Consider the following 16,022-nt stretch of genomic DNA (forward strand, 5'->3'; position numbering starts at 1 on the left):
TTAGGGCATGGCACTAATAACGGGTGGTGTGTATCATGCATATGCAAACACCACACACACACACACACACACACACACACACACACACACACACACACACACGTACGCACACACACAGCATTCAGAGAAGGTAATAAACATGTCTGTCAGCTTTCTGAACATCGAACAGTTACCTTTCTTGTGATGTAATATGAATATAAATCCATCTAATTATATAGTGTCGGCCAGGAAATATACAGATAGTACAAATGACCTTAATGCACTCGCTAACAAGTGTGTTTGAGGTGTTATTTGAAGTTGTTTCCTCATAGAGGAGATAGGGCTACTTCATCAAAGGGAAAGAACTATTGGGGAAAAGTAGATATATCAGCTTATCATCTGTCTCTCTCTCTCTCTCTCTTTCGCTCTCTCTGTCTGTCTGATCTCCATTTCAGCTTTGCTTCTCTAGTAAAGGTTGCAGCTTAGACAAGCTTAGCCTGATCTAGAAGTGACCTTTTACTTTTAATATGAATAGTTCTATTTCATCATCTTTTTTTTTATTATTTATATAGTGAAATGATCAGGCACAATGGATTTTGATTTCTTTCTCTCTTTTTTTTTTCATTAGTGCAGTAAAATGCCACTCACCGGTTGTTAGGGTCCTCGAGCCCAGCCAGATTACCTGACCCACCACCTCGTGCTCACTTCTTTAACCAAGGCTCAGCAATGAAAATTAATATGCGTACAACCCTACAATCATTCTCCCTCTCTCTGTCTCTGTCTCTGTCTCTCTCTCTCTCTCTCTCTCTCTCTCTCTCTCTCTCTGTCTGTCTCTCTTTCTTTCAGACACACTTTTGGCTGGGGTTCAACGGGCAACTTTATCAGGAGGAACATTATTGAGAGCTTTGCTGGAAGCTTCTTCATCACGCTCACATCAGAGCCAGCCCAACACTTGTCACTGTCAATCACTAGGTGGTAATACACTGAAGATTCCCTCATTTGGTTTAATAAAATCTCCAGGCTTATTTGAACTGCAGTCATTACAGCAAATAATTGCTGCATCGAGGTGTTAGCCAGGGCCGTAGCCTAAGGGATAAGACAAGCCTATTGCTCTGTGAGGGACTTGCTAGCTCTCATTCTCTCTCCTCTCGCTCCTCACTCCCTAGTCACGCATATTCCAACAATGAATATTGCATTTGGATCCAGCTTTGCCTTTTCTTATTCAAACTAACATTGTTATTACTTATTATCTGGACGTGGAGTCATTCGTTCTGCCGTATTTATGGCTTCTGCTGTCACGGCAAATTTCACCAGGGGCTGCCAATCGCAATTTTTAACTGTCAGCTAAACCAAATTGCACATCAGGACGAGCGAGGCTTCACAGGCAATGAGGCTGACAGAAGGAATGAGAACGGGACATTTTTCATTCGCAGTTCATCCACATATTGGAAGGGTGTGGCGTGGCGGAGGATTGCAACTAATAATCATTTTCTTAATCTTGAAATGACTTCCTTTTATTTTTTGTTTTGGAATCTGTTTGCATGCATCTGGTTGAACATACCACTGGACACACACAGCGATTTACACCTACTGTATAACCATGAAGAAACACCTCCTTTTTTATCACATCCTTTTTAGGTCAAATTACCCACGCTAGCTAATTTTGACATGCTCTTATCTAAGGTTATCTCTTCAGTAGTAGGTATATAGGGTTTGCGAATCCATGTCATATAACACTGCATTATGGGATTGATTTGTCATACTGTCAGCCTAGGCTTGTTATTCACATGATACACAGTGTCCTTTAATTTGGGTCTGACACATTAACACTACAGGATATGCTTAGTGAGAGTGCTAAATGTAAGACGTTCTTATGAATAAATAGTATAAATATAGTGGGTATTTTTTGCAGGGGGGATTGAATGATACCATTAAGGACTATCAATGGTAATGGTTTTCATTGTTATAATGGTTATAATGGGAATTGTATTGGTTTTAATGGAAAATGTAATGGTCCCTGTGGGTCCTGCTGGTAATTTGTTGCCTTCTATTGGTAGCACGTTAAGTGTAGTGGATACCATTAAGGACTATCTATGGTAATGCTTTTAATGGTTACAATGGGAATTGCATTGGTTTTAATGGAAACTGTAATGGTCCCCGTGGGTCCTACTGGTAATTTGTTGCCTTCTATTGGTAGCACGTTATGTGTAGTGGATACCATTAAGGACTATCTATGGTAATGCTTTTAATGGTTACAATGGGAATTGCATTGGTTTTAATGGAAACTGTAACGGTCCCGATGAGTCCTACTGGTAATTTGTTGCCTTCTATTGGTAGCACGTTATGTGTAGTGGATACCATTAAGAACTATCTACGGTAATGGTTTTAATGGTTATAATGGGGATTGTATTGGTTTTAATGGAAACTGCAATTGTCCCTGTCGGTCCTACTAGTAATTTGTTGTCTTTTATTGGAAGCACGTTATGTGTAGTGGATACCATTAAGGACTATCTATGGTAATGGTTTTAATGGTTAGCTGATGGTTTGTAATGCTATTTGTAGTGGAAACCATTAGAATTTCTGTGATGGTTCCTATTGCTTTTCTCAGCAAGGGTAGTTGAACGTACTGAGGTAGAAAAGTACGCCTTTCAGATGTCTCACTTCTGAGTCACGTCGAATACAGCGTTAGTCTAAATGACATTGTGTAAATCAGAAGCCGAAGCTTCTGGCTAACATTATTATTACACGACAGCGCAAAGAGCTTCTGTTTAGATATCCGGATGAGATTAGTATAGGATCGTATAGCTGTACTACACTAGGTCTTCAACCTTCCAACACATCCGCACCCCATACCATCATCTCATGACCGCCAGCACACAGCGCTGTGTCACAACAGACCCTGCAACATTTCTGAAGAAAATACAGTACAACCGCTATCTTGTTGCAGCACAGAATCCCAAACAGCCAGGTCTGACCTAACACGCCAAGCCCGAGCCCAACAGACGAGCTCTTTCCTCCTGTTTCGTATGTTACAACTCCCCCCTTGAGATCAGCCTATTGTTGTGGAGCCTGCACAAGCAAAATTATCTATGAATATTAAACACTTGCGTCGGGGCAGACCATATTAAAAGTTCAGTGTCTCCTTATCTATCTTCTGCTCAATATCAGGTCATCATTAAAAAAGATTAGCTTCAATCCAGCCACCGGATTGTTTTTGTGGCCCGAGTTAATGCGCTCGTGAGACATAACGGTCGGAATATCAAGGCACACCGGTGAGCTGTCACCTTTTTCATGTCGGGCGTTTGGAAAATGCCAACAGGACCAGAAGAGCAACAAACCCATTTGTGTTAATGGAGTTTTTGATTTCCAAAGTGGCAGAGAGGCGCGTGACCTTGCGTTGTTTACTGACCGCACGGGGAAACCGCAGGCCAATTACCTTTATTAACGGAGTGTAGTGGAAACAAAATGGAATCAGACAATTAAGCAATAATGAAGTCAATAATTAGTTCCTCCTTTCAAATTTGGACAATGTCATTTTCCTCAATTAAGTAAATCGGTGAAGCAGTAAATTAGGTTTTTTCCCCCCACCTCCTTAATGATCAATAAAAAGGGTCAAGAAATCAATCAATCAAACATACTTGGAAAGTTGCCTACGCATTACAGAAAACAAATTAGGAAAGGACTCTAATAAACCCACAGCAGTATACTGTATACTGTGTGGAAAAACCAGTGATCCCGTCATCTTATAAGACTTATAAAAGTTAGTGTAATTCCTTTAGACATGCACAAACATGTCATGATAGGCCGACAGGTCAAGGCTAACAACCAATCAGGAGAACAAATCCTCTAAATTAACCTCTGCCTGCTTCCATACTTAACTACACAAACAGTTTTGAGTGTCTGTCCGTGAAGTCACAGAATACAATAAAGATGCGTTGTCATATCACTTCAAGAAAGGTCTGAGCAGAAGCAGTCATGAATCAATATAGATGTGCAAACGTGTACTTTAATAAGCCTACACACATGCAGTTAATAATGGCAATTTAATGAAAAACTAAAAAACAAAAAACAAAACAAAATGGAAATTAAGAGGAAAAAAAGATCTTTACTCTGAGTATCAGACTGATAGAAGAAAAGCTAGGAATGTAAGTAACTTGGAAAAAGCCTAGGGGGGAAAAAAAGCCTATAGAAAATCTATGGTATCCTTTCATTTCAGAGAGATTAAATGTAAATGCTAAGCACTCTGGCTACACCAGATTTCGCTGTTTTGAGCATTAGAGATATCTCTTAGCAATATGGTCATCAGGTATGGGACATCAAATCATTTCTAACTGAAAAGGATATAAGGAGGTGTAGAGGATGGTGACACCGCAGGCAGGAGAAATCTGTTTACATTACAATTTTAGGGGGGAAAATGGATCATTTGCATTCTTTAGAACTGGATCAAGAGAACAAATCTAGAAACTTAATTACTGTAGGAGTCAGTACTAACACCGAAACAGTATGTGCTTTATCCTATATATATATATATAAAAGAAGAGGGGCACGGTGGCTTTCAGGTTAGAACACCTCGCCTCGCACCTCTGGGATTGGATTCCCGCCCTTGCCCTTGTGTGGCTGGAGTTTGCACGTTCTCCCCATGCTTTGTGGGTTTCCTCCAGGTACTCTGGTTTCCTCCCCCAGTACAAAGACATGACTATTTCCAAATTGTCTGTAGAGTGTGAATGTGTGTGCATGATTGTGTCCTGCGATGGATTAGCACCCTGTTCAGGGTGTTCCCCTCCTTGTGCCCCATTCCCCCTGGGATAGGTTCCAGGTTCCCCTACGACCCTGTGTAGGATAAGCGGTGCAAAAAATGGATGGATGGATGGTTGGATGGATGGAATATTCTAGGCACTCAATAAATATTTGAAAAGACACATATGCATGTTTTCCCTTTTATACCAATCCTAATTACATGATTATAAATCCCCTTAAGATCTGAGTTTGGTGTGTTAGAGCGGAGGAAACAAAGACTCGGGATGGTAGAAGCTTAACTCTGAGTGTGTGTCTCCCCCTGCTGCTTCAGACTGGATACAGCAACCTGTTTCTAATCTTATGTTGCATACGACTGAAAATGTAGTACATACAATTCTTATTGGCTAAAGTTTATCTGTTGTCTCTGTAGAGCAGTTGGGGGGGGGGGGGGGGGGGTAACCTAACTGGTTTCACCTTCTTGCAAAGTTGCTCATTGGAAAATGCTGCACATATGAAAGCACTGCTTTTTGTGCCAGTAGCCTACAGTACAAATGCAAAAATATAAAGGTATCCTATTGTTTTAAAAGTACACATTTTGTTATAGATGTTTACCTTATTTAATGACTTCTGCATTCTTGAGTCAGTAGGAAAAAAAAAACATCTTATATTTCCAAACATCACTTTTCCAACAAAAAAAAAGAATAAATGTTACAGAACAATTGTGTATGTCAGTAAATAACGAAACATGTTAAAAGTACCAGACCACTTTTCAGATCAAAAACATAATGAAGGCTGTTGGGTTTTGTATGCAAAAAAAAAAAAACAGTCAAAGTCTCCTGAAAAACTTTCCAGCTAATTTCCTTATAAAACTGCACAAGTTCTACTTGAGACTACTGATGTTTTTTTTAAGCTCTTTCCTGCTCTTTCTAGTATTTTTCATTTCATTTATTTTTGAGCACCTTTTCTTTACAGCATTTCTTTGCATGTGCAAAGAAAGACCTTAGCACAGTAGTGTATGTTCTGCATTTGTAAAAGAAAGCAAGACAGAAAAAAAACAAGTTCAGCATTCTTTCCTTTTGCATGATTCATAATTTAAGTTAAAATAAGCCTGTACATCTATATACGCACTTAGTTGGACTTTTTCTTTTCTTGATTAAATACTGATATTAGATCTTTGAGTATTGTCAATATTTCATACTGATCAGATATTGACATCCTCTTACTCATTCTCATAAATAAAGGGGGTTTGGTGGTTAGCACGTTTGCCTCGCACCTCTGAAGTTGGAGGCTTAATTCCCTCCTCTGCCCTGTGTGCGTGGAGTTCACATGTTCTCCCTGTACTTTGGGGGTTTTCTCCGGGCACTCTGGTTTCCTCCTCCAGTCCAAACGCATGTGCTGTAGGCTGATTGGCATCTCCAAATTGTCCGTAGCGTGTAAAGGGGTATGTGAGTGTGTGTGTGTGTGTGTGTGTGCGCGCGATTGTGCCCTGCAATGGGTTGGCAACTCATCCAGGGTGCCCCCCGCCTTGTGCCCCGAGTCCCATGGGATGCAGGAACTGGACCATTGACGGGCTGTACCTTTAAAGCGCTACTCTACATTACACGCAGCTTCTCAGGTAAAAGATATATACTAAAGGTACAAAAGACAAGGGAATGAACAGTTTGGTACTTTTATTTCTGAGATTGTACCTGACTTCGACAAGCTGTTGGTTTTGCAAAACATCACATGGTTAATGGCACAAAGTATGCCTGAAAATACATGACATCTTATCCCCTATTAATTCAAGAAAAAATAGATTTAAAAACATATTTTGAAAAATGTGAAAAATTAATATAATATAATATAATATAATATAATATAACATAACAATATAATATAATATAATATAATATAATATAATATAATATAATATAGGTCTTTTTCCTTTTAAATAATAATCAACTGGGTCAGTGAAATCTGTCAAGTGCAAACACACAGGCGGATTAAGTCCCGCCTTCCACACGCACCAACCAATCAAAATGCACTCTGTTGATTATAAAATGATTGACAGCGAACAGGAGCAATGGAATCCCGCTCTTGCGTGTATTCACTAATAGAAGGAAAGTAGGGCTCCTGGTACCGGTCAGCCAGGAAATAGCTCAAATATCTATAAAAGTGCTTTAAAAATGTCTGCTCGCTCAGGAGTTTAGGATGGTAAGAAATCTTTTTCTTCGTATTTAGTTGGACATAATATAAACTTACAGTTAGCACTGCGCTGAATGTATGCTACGAGAGCTGAATATTTATACATTTAACTTAGTCTCTTAGGGAGAAACGAAAACAATACCCCGCTAGCTTTGCCCTGTTAACGATACGGAATATTTTTTGACCTTGGCCAGGTTTTATTAGCATCTACGTGGTGGTAAATTCCCACTTCAAGCCATATTCAATGTATTTGTGTTTAATTTATACGTTAACAAATAATATTTTGTGTAAATGTTAACTACAGCAGTGCGTGCTTGTTCCGTTGTTGCCGATTGACAAGATGTTGGCCAATTAGATGCTACGCTTCAACTGGGGTTTGCCCGTACAGCCAATGAAATTGTTTTATTGTGAACGTGGATCCGCCTCTAATCAAGGTCGTATGACGTTTAGTCAGGTATTTGGGTGGATTTGACTTTGTGCACCTGTATTCCGACAAGCGGGATTCCTTTGCTGGAATTTGTCAGAATTTGACGGACAGCATGTGAGTGGAAGGATCGGCCAATCATGGGGGAGGAGGCGGGGTTTTTAAATGGGAATACGGGTAGGAAAATAATGCCTGCTAGTCAAATTTATTGATTATGAAGGTGGCTAGGAGGAAATGTTACTAGCAGTGAATGAATGAATAAAAGAGGTGTGAATGTTAACGAAAAGTGAAAGACTGATGGAGCTGTCTGTCTGTTTCAAGTAAATAGAACGATAGCTAGCATAGCTAATAATAGCAAGCTAGCAAAAACCTCAGTAGTTAGCTGAGTAGTGCTCAGCTTTTATTAGTGCACTTATCAATGGACTGTTTGTGTTGTATTGTATGGGTGTCTTTTGTTTTAGTTTAACATTTAATTATCCAACTATTTATTATTTTCAACTAGCTATGTAGTGTGTATCTAATGTCTAATCTAGTGTCTAATATCCAATACTGCTTTGCTACTAATGTTAGTTTGATCAACAACTAAATCATGTTCCAGTGCTCATCATCTCAGTCATTTATTAATGAAGGCTGTGGCGGTTTTCTCACTTTAATTTCTTCGGAAAGACCAGAAACCATCAGCACATGGGATTGTAGGCAGCTGTCATACAGCATCAGGTTGCACGTTGTGCTCCATTGGTGGTCGGACTTCTCGTCTCAGTGTGGAGGACTGTTCAGGGGAACGTAGCTGATGCATGCTCAAAAAATAGTTTTTTTTAAAAAAAAAAGAAAGTTGTCAGGTGATGCCATGACTAATTTGCATGGTCATTGACTGGTCAAGATCATTTGCATATATTGAAATGTTACACGAGAAGAAAACTAGAAAATGTTTGTCAGAATGGATAATAGATTGGTTATGGCACCGTAGCCTGTTTTATATCACTCACTTTTATTGCTTGTAAATATTGCCAACAAGAGAGCATGCAGCAAAGAACAAAGAAGACTGCAAGTGGGACAAGCAATGGTGTTCAGTGACTAGTTGTTTTGGATTATTGGTCGTCGGTGATTGGTTGTTTTGGATTATTGGTGGTAGGTGATTGGTTGTTTTGGACTATTGGTCAGTGATTGGTTGTTTGGTTCGATGGTGGTCGGAGATTGGTTGTTCAAAAGGACGGTGGTCTGTGATTCGATGTTCAATAGTAATGTGATGGTGACTATGGTGGTCATTGACTGCTCGTTTGGAACGATGGTGGTCAGTAATTGATCACTGGCTTTACACGCTGATGTCAAGTCAAGCGAATCTCTCAACTTCTATAACCAGCAGCTGTGATGTGAGCTGTGGAGCCGTATCAAGTGCAGGACTGTTGTTAACGTCTCCACAAAAAGTCCATAGATTTGTCACTAGACTGTGATTGATTGTTTTAAATAGTGTAACTTATTAGGAGTCTAATAAATCACCAAATCTAGTGACTAAAGTTGCTAATTTGACAGCACTGTTCTCATCCACTCTCTCTCTTTGTCAAACTTTTTTTTTCTTCAGTGAATCTTGTATGAGAAGCATAGAAGCACAACCCCTGCGCTTGCTCAATGAGTAATGAGTGCGTTCTGGAGCATGTCGATGAACGCCGGCCGTAAGGTAAGACCAGACCTCAATTGTGTACTTCTTGATTGCAGACTTTCCGGTGAGATACTGAAGGTTAGAAGATCTCCATTAGATTTACGTTTATTTCTTTGAAGATCCCGTAGAAATCCAAGTGTATGTGGTTGAGCAGTCAACTGTCAGATGTTTAGGACTCATAACCTTCTGATCAGTTGGGCAGTGAAAGCTTAATCTGTAACTGGACCCAGTGCTGGATGCTTTAAGAGAACGAGAACGTGTTTGTTTTTTATAAGCAGTGGGTGCGGCTGTCCGTGTCCCTTGCTGCAGTACTTTAGGGAATTGTTCTTTGAAATCTTGCTTTCTGGAAGAAGTGCTTAAAGTAGTCTCTTTCTTTGCTATTTTGCTTGTTTAGAGATCTGAGAACGAGGAGCAGGGTGGTCCAGGTGAGCAGAAAGCAAGTCCGGCACGTCCTCCCTTCGGGAAGAAGCAGCTCCCGTCCATACCTAAGAATGCAGTTCCAGTCACTAAAGCATCCTCACCCGCTTTATCGACGCAGGCCGCCAACGGCACACACGCCTCCTATGGACCATTTTACCTGGAGTATTCCCTTCTCGCAGAGTTGTACGTACTGTTTCTTTATTCAGTTAGAGGTGATGTGTAAGTGTGAAAACATGCACTCCGCTCAGGAGTCGATTCTGTTCGATTCACCAGCTTCACAAATTGATTCAATTAGATTCTTTGAACGTTTTTTTAAGCTCATTATTTGCCGGGAAGAACACTTCTGGTTGCAACTTCACTCACTATACTCCTGGGCTTGACTGATTTCCACAAAAGCCAAAAATGTTCGATACGGATCTAAACAAAAGCTGAATAAAGCAGCTGGGTGCTTAGAGACAGACACTTTTTGGAGCTGTGTGATCTTTCATTTTCAATGTGTTCATTTGTCGTGATATTCTAAACCAGAGGTTAATAACCACTGCTGCTCGGTTTGGTGCGGAGCCATGGCTCGCGTGCTAGCAAAACACCGCAGTTTTTATTTTTTTTCCACTCTTCCCCCGCCCCCCTGCGGTAAGCCTCATGTGGCAGTGAAGGAGTTGAAAGACCTGCTGGAAAGGCAGTAAAATAAAACCGTATAGATAAATAAGCTTTCTCGACTGAGCTCACACACTACAGCGCGCTTCACTAATATTGGCACCCTTAGTAAATATGAACAAAGAAGGCTGTGGAAAATTGTCTTGATTTTGTTTAAACTTTATCTTTTGATTAAAAAAAAAATAAAAATCACAAATACTCTGCTCTCATGGATATCAAGTCATTGCAAACACAGCATGGGTTTATATAAAAAAAAAAAGTCTTGTTTTTAACAAAAGAATAAAAGGTTAAACAATAATTGGAATTTCTCACAGCCGTCTTTGCTCATGTTTGCCAAGGGTGCCAATATTAGTAGAGGGCACTGTATATAACGTGCCTCGATTATCACCAAATATACTGTATACTGACTGCATGTCATAGCACAGAACAATCATTCAAACACACAATACCTAGTTTGGAAGGAATTAACATGCAGGAAGCTGCTCGACCATAACTACATGTATGACACAAACTAGTTGTTTCCGTAAAGATACCTGCTTTGTTGTGTTTTTGTTTTTTTTTGTTTTTTTTTAACGAGAGCGCAGCAAACTCTTTCTAGAGAGCATCTGATTTGACACAGCTTGGACGAGTACAGGACGAGTCATAGTATGTAGTTTAACTATTTTCCCAGAAATTCTAAACGGTAAAATGCGAAAGAATATCTACAATACACGCTTGTGTTCATTTTTTTTTTGTAGTTACAGGCTTCTATGAAAAGCTCTAAAACCCGTTTTTGTTTTGCAGTACGCTGGTGATCAAGCAGAAACTCCCGGGCATCTACGTTCAGCCCTCTTACAGATCAGCCCTGAGTAAGTAAAGAAATATCGACTATAATTCTTGATCGTTTGCTGACCGAATGAAATCGAGTGAGCTGATGCGCCTCGTGAAGCAGCGTTAACTCTCGGCATCGTTGTCCGCCTGCAGTGTGGTTCGGTGTGATTTTCATCCGCCACGGCTTGTACCAGGACGGCGTTTTTAAGTTCACGGTGTATATTCCGGATAACTATCCTGATGGAGAGTGTCCCGTGAGTACTTTACTACACACACTCACACGGAGCGATTTTCACCCCTCAGCCATGACGATCACAGTTAAACCCGAGTTGCTCTGCCACTTCTAACAGATATCAGCGAGGCTTGTGTGGGCGCGTTTGTGTTGACGTTGCTGTAAACCACACAAGCGAAGAGGATGTTGAAAACAAACGGCATTCAGAAAGCTTTTTAACCATTTGTGCGTGTGTGCTTGTCGTTGGCAGAAAGTGGTGTTTGACATCCCGGTGTTTCACCCACTGGTGGACCCTGTTTCTGGAGAGCTGGACGTGAGGAGAGCGTTCACCAAGTGGAGGTGAGTGGAACCGGGGTCAGTCTTTTTACTCCAGTGGTGGTTTGATTGAACATGAATGCTTAAACAACCAACATTTTGTGTGCGGTGTAGTTGGTTGTACTTGAGGCATTTTTATACGTGATGAATAAGTTATGATCAATAAGTGTAGCATTTTAATTTCCGCGGTTATTCGGGCCGGACCACGATTTGTAAGCGTCTTTTATGAGGAATAAAACTGAACACGGCGTGCCGAAATGGGAAAATGAGCAACGACCGGGTGGTATGATGCAGCCCAGTGCATAGCAAAAGTTATTTATTTTATTTTCATATTCCAGCACGTCCCGATGTATCTTATTCCTCTTGTACCACAGCAATTTGACCACGATTACGATTTTTATTCACGCACAAATCGAACTCAAATTTTCTGTCAAGTTTCAGAATTATTTTTTATTTTTTTATCCATACTCGCGTGCGCATATCGATGCACGTTCCCCCACGCGGCCCCACGCGGCTTATTACTTTTATTTACCTTAATTCATGACTGTCTGGCTCATTTTATTTTTTTTTGTTTTGGTTTTTTTGCCTTTCATATTCTTTAATCAATGCAAGTAATATAAAACAACTGATTTGTTGTTGTTTTTTTTTTCTTTTTTTTCCCTGAATTTACAGGCTTTTCATTAAAACCAAATGTATTGTATAAAAGCCTGATGATGATGATGATGATGATTGAGGTGTAGTGACTGTATAATGAAACTTCTTCTTCTTCTTTTTTTTATTTCTTTATTTTGCAGACGGAACCATAACCACATCTGGCAAGTGCTAATGTACGCAAGGACCATCTTTTACAAGATTAACACTATGGAACCACTCAACCCTGAAGCTGCTGTATTGTACGTGTGAGCATGTGGATGCACTTGATTTTACTGTACTGAACAAATGTAAAAAATACTGCTTTGGTTGTATGCTAATTTGGCGTACTTGCCTGTGCCCACACGTCAGTCTGATGTGTGTAACTCTCATGTCACCAAACCCAACCTGAAACGCTTTTTTTATTATTATTTATTTGATTTTATGAGCGGTAATGACAAGCACGGCAGTAAAGCTTAGTTAATGTTTACAGGAGTATTTTTGCAGCGCTCTCTGTATGACTGATGCAGCTCAGCGATCTAACTCTGCTCATTTCTTTTTTGTTGTGACTCAGATATGACAAGGATATTCAGCTCTTTAAAAGTAAAGTGGTCGACAGCGTGAAACTATGCAACAGCCACCTTTTCGACCAGCCCAAGATCGATGATCCTTATGCAATAAGGCAAGTAGGCCTCACGGAATGGCGTGCTCCAAGGGTGAAAGGTCACGTTTAGTTTCTGTTTGTTGTTTTGTTTTTTAATGAGTAAAGTGACTCTGAATCAGTTTTGATTTGATTCAAGAGGTTCTTGAGAAATGTTCCATTTCTACAGCAAAAGTTCCCCAACAGAGTATGCTTAATGCACATGAATGTAGATCACCCTGAAATTTCTTTATTTCCCTCCGACCCTGTCGTCTCTCCTGTCTAGCTTCTCTCCGTGGAACCCAACTGTGCACGACGAGGCAAAAGAGAAGATGTTCACACACAAAGTGAGTGCCGGACACGCCAAAACAAGTAAAAAAAAAAACCGTCTCCTTGCGGCTACCCGTTACGTTATATGTCGACGTTAAAGCATGATCGTGTGTACTATGCTTGCACTTACCATCTACCGTTACTAACACCTGTGCACTTGCTCATTCGTGCGATTATCCAGTCAGCCAAGCATGTTGCAGCGGTGAGTGAGAATTTCAGTGTTGAAAGTGCTGCACGTAAAGAGCGGCGATTTGAGTTGGTGTAGCCTTCGTGTCGGCTTGAAACTATGGACATAGTATATACAGTAGATAGTAATTTTCTATTCCTGAGTCTGCATGCTTGGCTACGTTACAGTAACGTCTGTAGACACGTTAGTGTAAAGTGTCCAAAAATTCAGCCAGAAAATTGATGTCATTTAAAAATAATAATAATTTTTTTTACTTTTGGGGCAAGGGAAATAATTCTAAATTGAACTTTTATTCACCAGTATCTTTTATATCATGTATATAAAATTATAAGATGAATAGCGAATGATCAACAGGTCATTCGGGTTGATGAGTGCATAGCCAATGGACAAGCATTAATATAAAAATATATATATATATATATATATATTAGAATAGAATACAATACATGGTACTTGGCAAATCCGAAGGAAATCAACCTGGCGGTTCTCGTAGGCGTTGCATACGTGACCATCAAATCTGCATCACTTGTTCCCAGTGTTATTCTAGCACGTGCATGTTTGTCGATCTTCAGTCTATTAAATCACAAGCTTTAGCTAAAATCCTTGCTCCTAATACCCCGTTTTGTCACTGCAGAGACGACCTGAAGATCAGCCGAAAGGGCTGCAAGTGTCGGGACTGTCGTGGGTGAAACCTGGATCCACACTGCCGTTCAGTAAAGAGGAGTATCCACTCCAGACCTGAATCTACTGCACCGGAGGAGGTGGTGGTGGTGGTGGTGGTGTAAGGCTCCATCCAGTGCCACTTGGACTTGCTGTGGCTGCCTAAATCTAGAAATCTCAAAGCAGTTCCATGAACTTCATTTTATTATTCTACATTTGCTCAGCTTTAAAGAAATTTTCATATAGACCTCCTCTTGCTGAAACAGCTTTAGATCTTTTTTTTTTTTTTTTTTTAAACCAGGTTATTTGGTATAGACCTGAACGGATGTTAATCATGCCAAGGTAAGAATGCAATGAACTTGCATACTGTGCAGAGCTCATTATTTAAACTTTTTTTTTTCTCTTTCTTTTTCCTTTCCTCTCCAAATGCAACAGGCCACCTCACTAGTTTGTGGGAGAGCATTCGAACGGTTCTTGGTAGTAAATTCACCATGTTCAGTAGGTGGTTAGATATACAGCTTATGATTTGAGGGATTATTTGCTTAAATTGTAAACAAAACGATAAAATCCAAGCTTACTGCCTACCAACAGCACTGGCTTTATGATCTGGTCATTCATAAACTGTCCAAGCGAATCCAATCTACAAAATGCTGTCATCGGTTCATGTTACCGAAGATGTAATTTGACCCTAACATCTTGGTCAGTGCCTGCCAGATCTAATTTGATAAACTGGTAGAACAGAAAGCTTGGGTTTTGTAAACAAAATATATAGTTTGAGTTGAAGTTGGCTTTGATTTTATTTATGTTTTATCCACATTTCTTTTTCAATACACATGACTACATTTAAATAATTTTTTTTTTTAAAGTTACATCTTGCCTTTTTCAAAAGGTAAACTGGTTATCACTACACTTTTTTGCTGTGTGTGTTGGTTTTTTTTCTTTTTATTAAAGTTGATTTTTTGTTTTATTTCATCCCATTTGTGTAATGAACTATACTGTGTTTAAATAGTTGTAATATATAATGCAGAGCAAGGGGAATACCTTTTTTAGGTATGACAATAAGTTATGCATAATTTCTTTCCATACTGTATAGTGAATGTTTGTTTATTAATGAATGGATGATGCTGCCATTTGTTGAAATGAAAGGCCATGCTCTGAGGTTCACTAATAACTACCAGTTTATTTATATACAAATATAAAATGGTTAAAGCTTTGGTTTTTATTTTTATTCTCATGCTATTCATGTCTCTCCCCCCCCACCCCACCCCTTGTTTAATATGAAGGCTGGACTGTGTAAGTGGTGTAAGGTTTTAAAGTGCTATCTTGAAGCCAATAAATTTAAGATTTAAATTTCACATCATGTATGATATGATATTCTATCATGCACACCTCATGAGAGAATTTTTTTTGTACATGGGTAACAATGTTTATCTTGGAAGTGCATAGCCAAGTATACCAAAAAGTTAGCTGTGATTTTCTGTGATGTTGTTGTTTGTTTGTTTGTTATTATAAATTGTACCCACCACCAGGTTGTTCTACATTGGAACCGAATCTTCTGAGCAGTTTTACATACAACTAGGATGGCATTTTTGATGTGTTCCTAATCTTTAACAGAGCTGAAGCAGGTAGTGCAGATGTGTATTTCAGTTCATAATGAATTCCAATAGAATTGACATGAATTCAGCTAGCAGATGGGAATTACAGTATAATGCATTTTCCCCATATAACGTGAATGCAGCCTCAGGCAAGCAGGAGTCTTGAAATGCACCAATTAGGTGCTTATCGGCCTCAAACTATAAAGGTTTCCTTTTTTTTTCAGTGGATTATGACGTGTGCTGTGTCATGATTATTTCTACCCAGTAAATGCCGTAAAATGAACACCAAATTAAAACACGTACAGTATCTTACTGCTTTGATTCTGAAGATACGAATTCATTGCCATCGCCTGTGACAATTTAGTAATGGTATCATTTTAAGGTGTGTACTTTACTCTTTGTGGCAATGCAAGATTTAAAAAAGCAGTTTATTTCAGGGTTTAAAAAAAAAACCTTCCGGTTCAACAAGGGATTAGCAGTGAATCACAGAACCACATACTTACCACATGCGTAAGGAGGATAGTGAGAGTGAAATGGATCATGTATGCCAGCAATGTCAGGACTTCCC

At 39.5% G+C, this 16,022-nt stretch overlaps 1 protein-coding gene across 1 annotated transcript; it reads left to right on the plus strand.

Annotated features, from left to right (window-relative positions):
* The first annotated feature begins 6,790 nt into the window (after positions 1 to 6,790).
* aktip (akt interacting protein) lies at positions 6,791 to 15,214 on the plus strand. The gene is made up of 10 exons (XM_053617245.1): positions 6,791 to 6,909; positions 8,904 to 8,999; positions 9,376 to 9,584; positions 10,839 to 10,903; positions 11,019 to 11,119; positions 11,348 to 11,436; positions 12,207 to 12,305; positions 12,617 to 12,724; positions 12,969 to 13,029; positions 13,834 to 15,214. The coding sequence occupies exons 2-10, from the start codon at positions 8,958 to 8,960 to the stop codon at positions 13,939 to 13,941; spliced, it is 882 nt and encodes a 293-aa protein (XP_053473220.1). The 5' UTR covers positions 6,791 to 6,909; positions 8,904 to 8,957; the 3' UTR covers positions 13,942 to 15,214.
* The last annotated feature ends 808 nt before the right edge of the window (positions 15,215 to 16,022 follow it).

The sequence above is a fragment of the Ictalurus furcatus genome, chromosome 27, assembly GCF_023375685.1.
Source record: "Ictalurus furcatus strain D&B chromosome 27, Billie_1.0, whole genome shotgun sequence".
Taxonomy (NCBI): domain Eukaryota; kingdom Metazoa; phylum Chordata; class Actinopteri; order Siluriformes; family Ictaluridae; genus Ictalurus; species Ictalurus furcatus.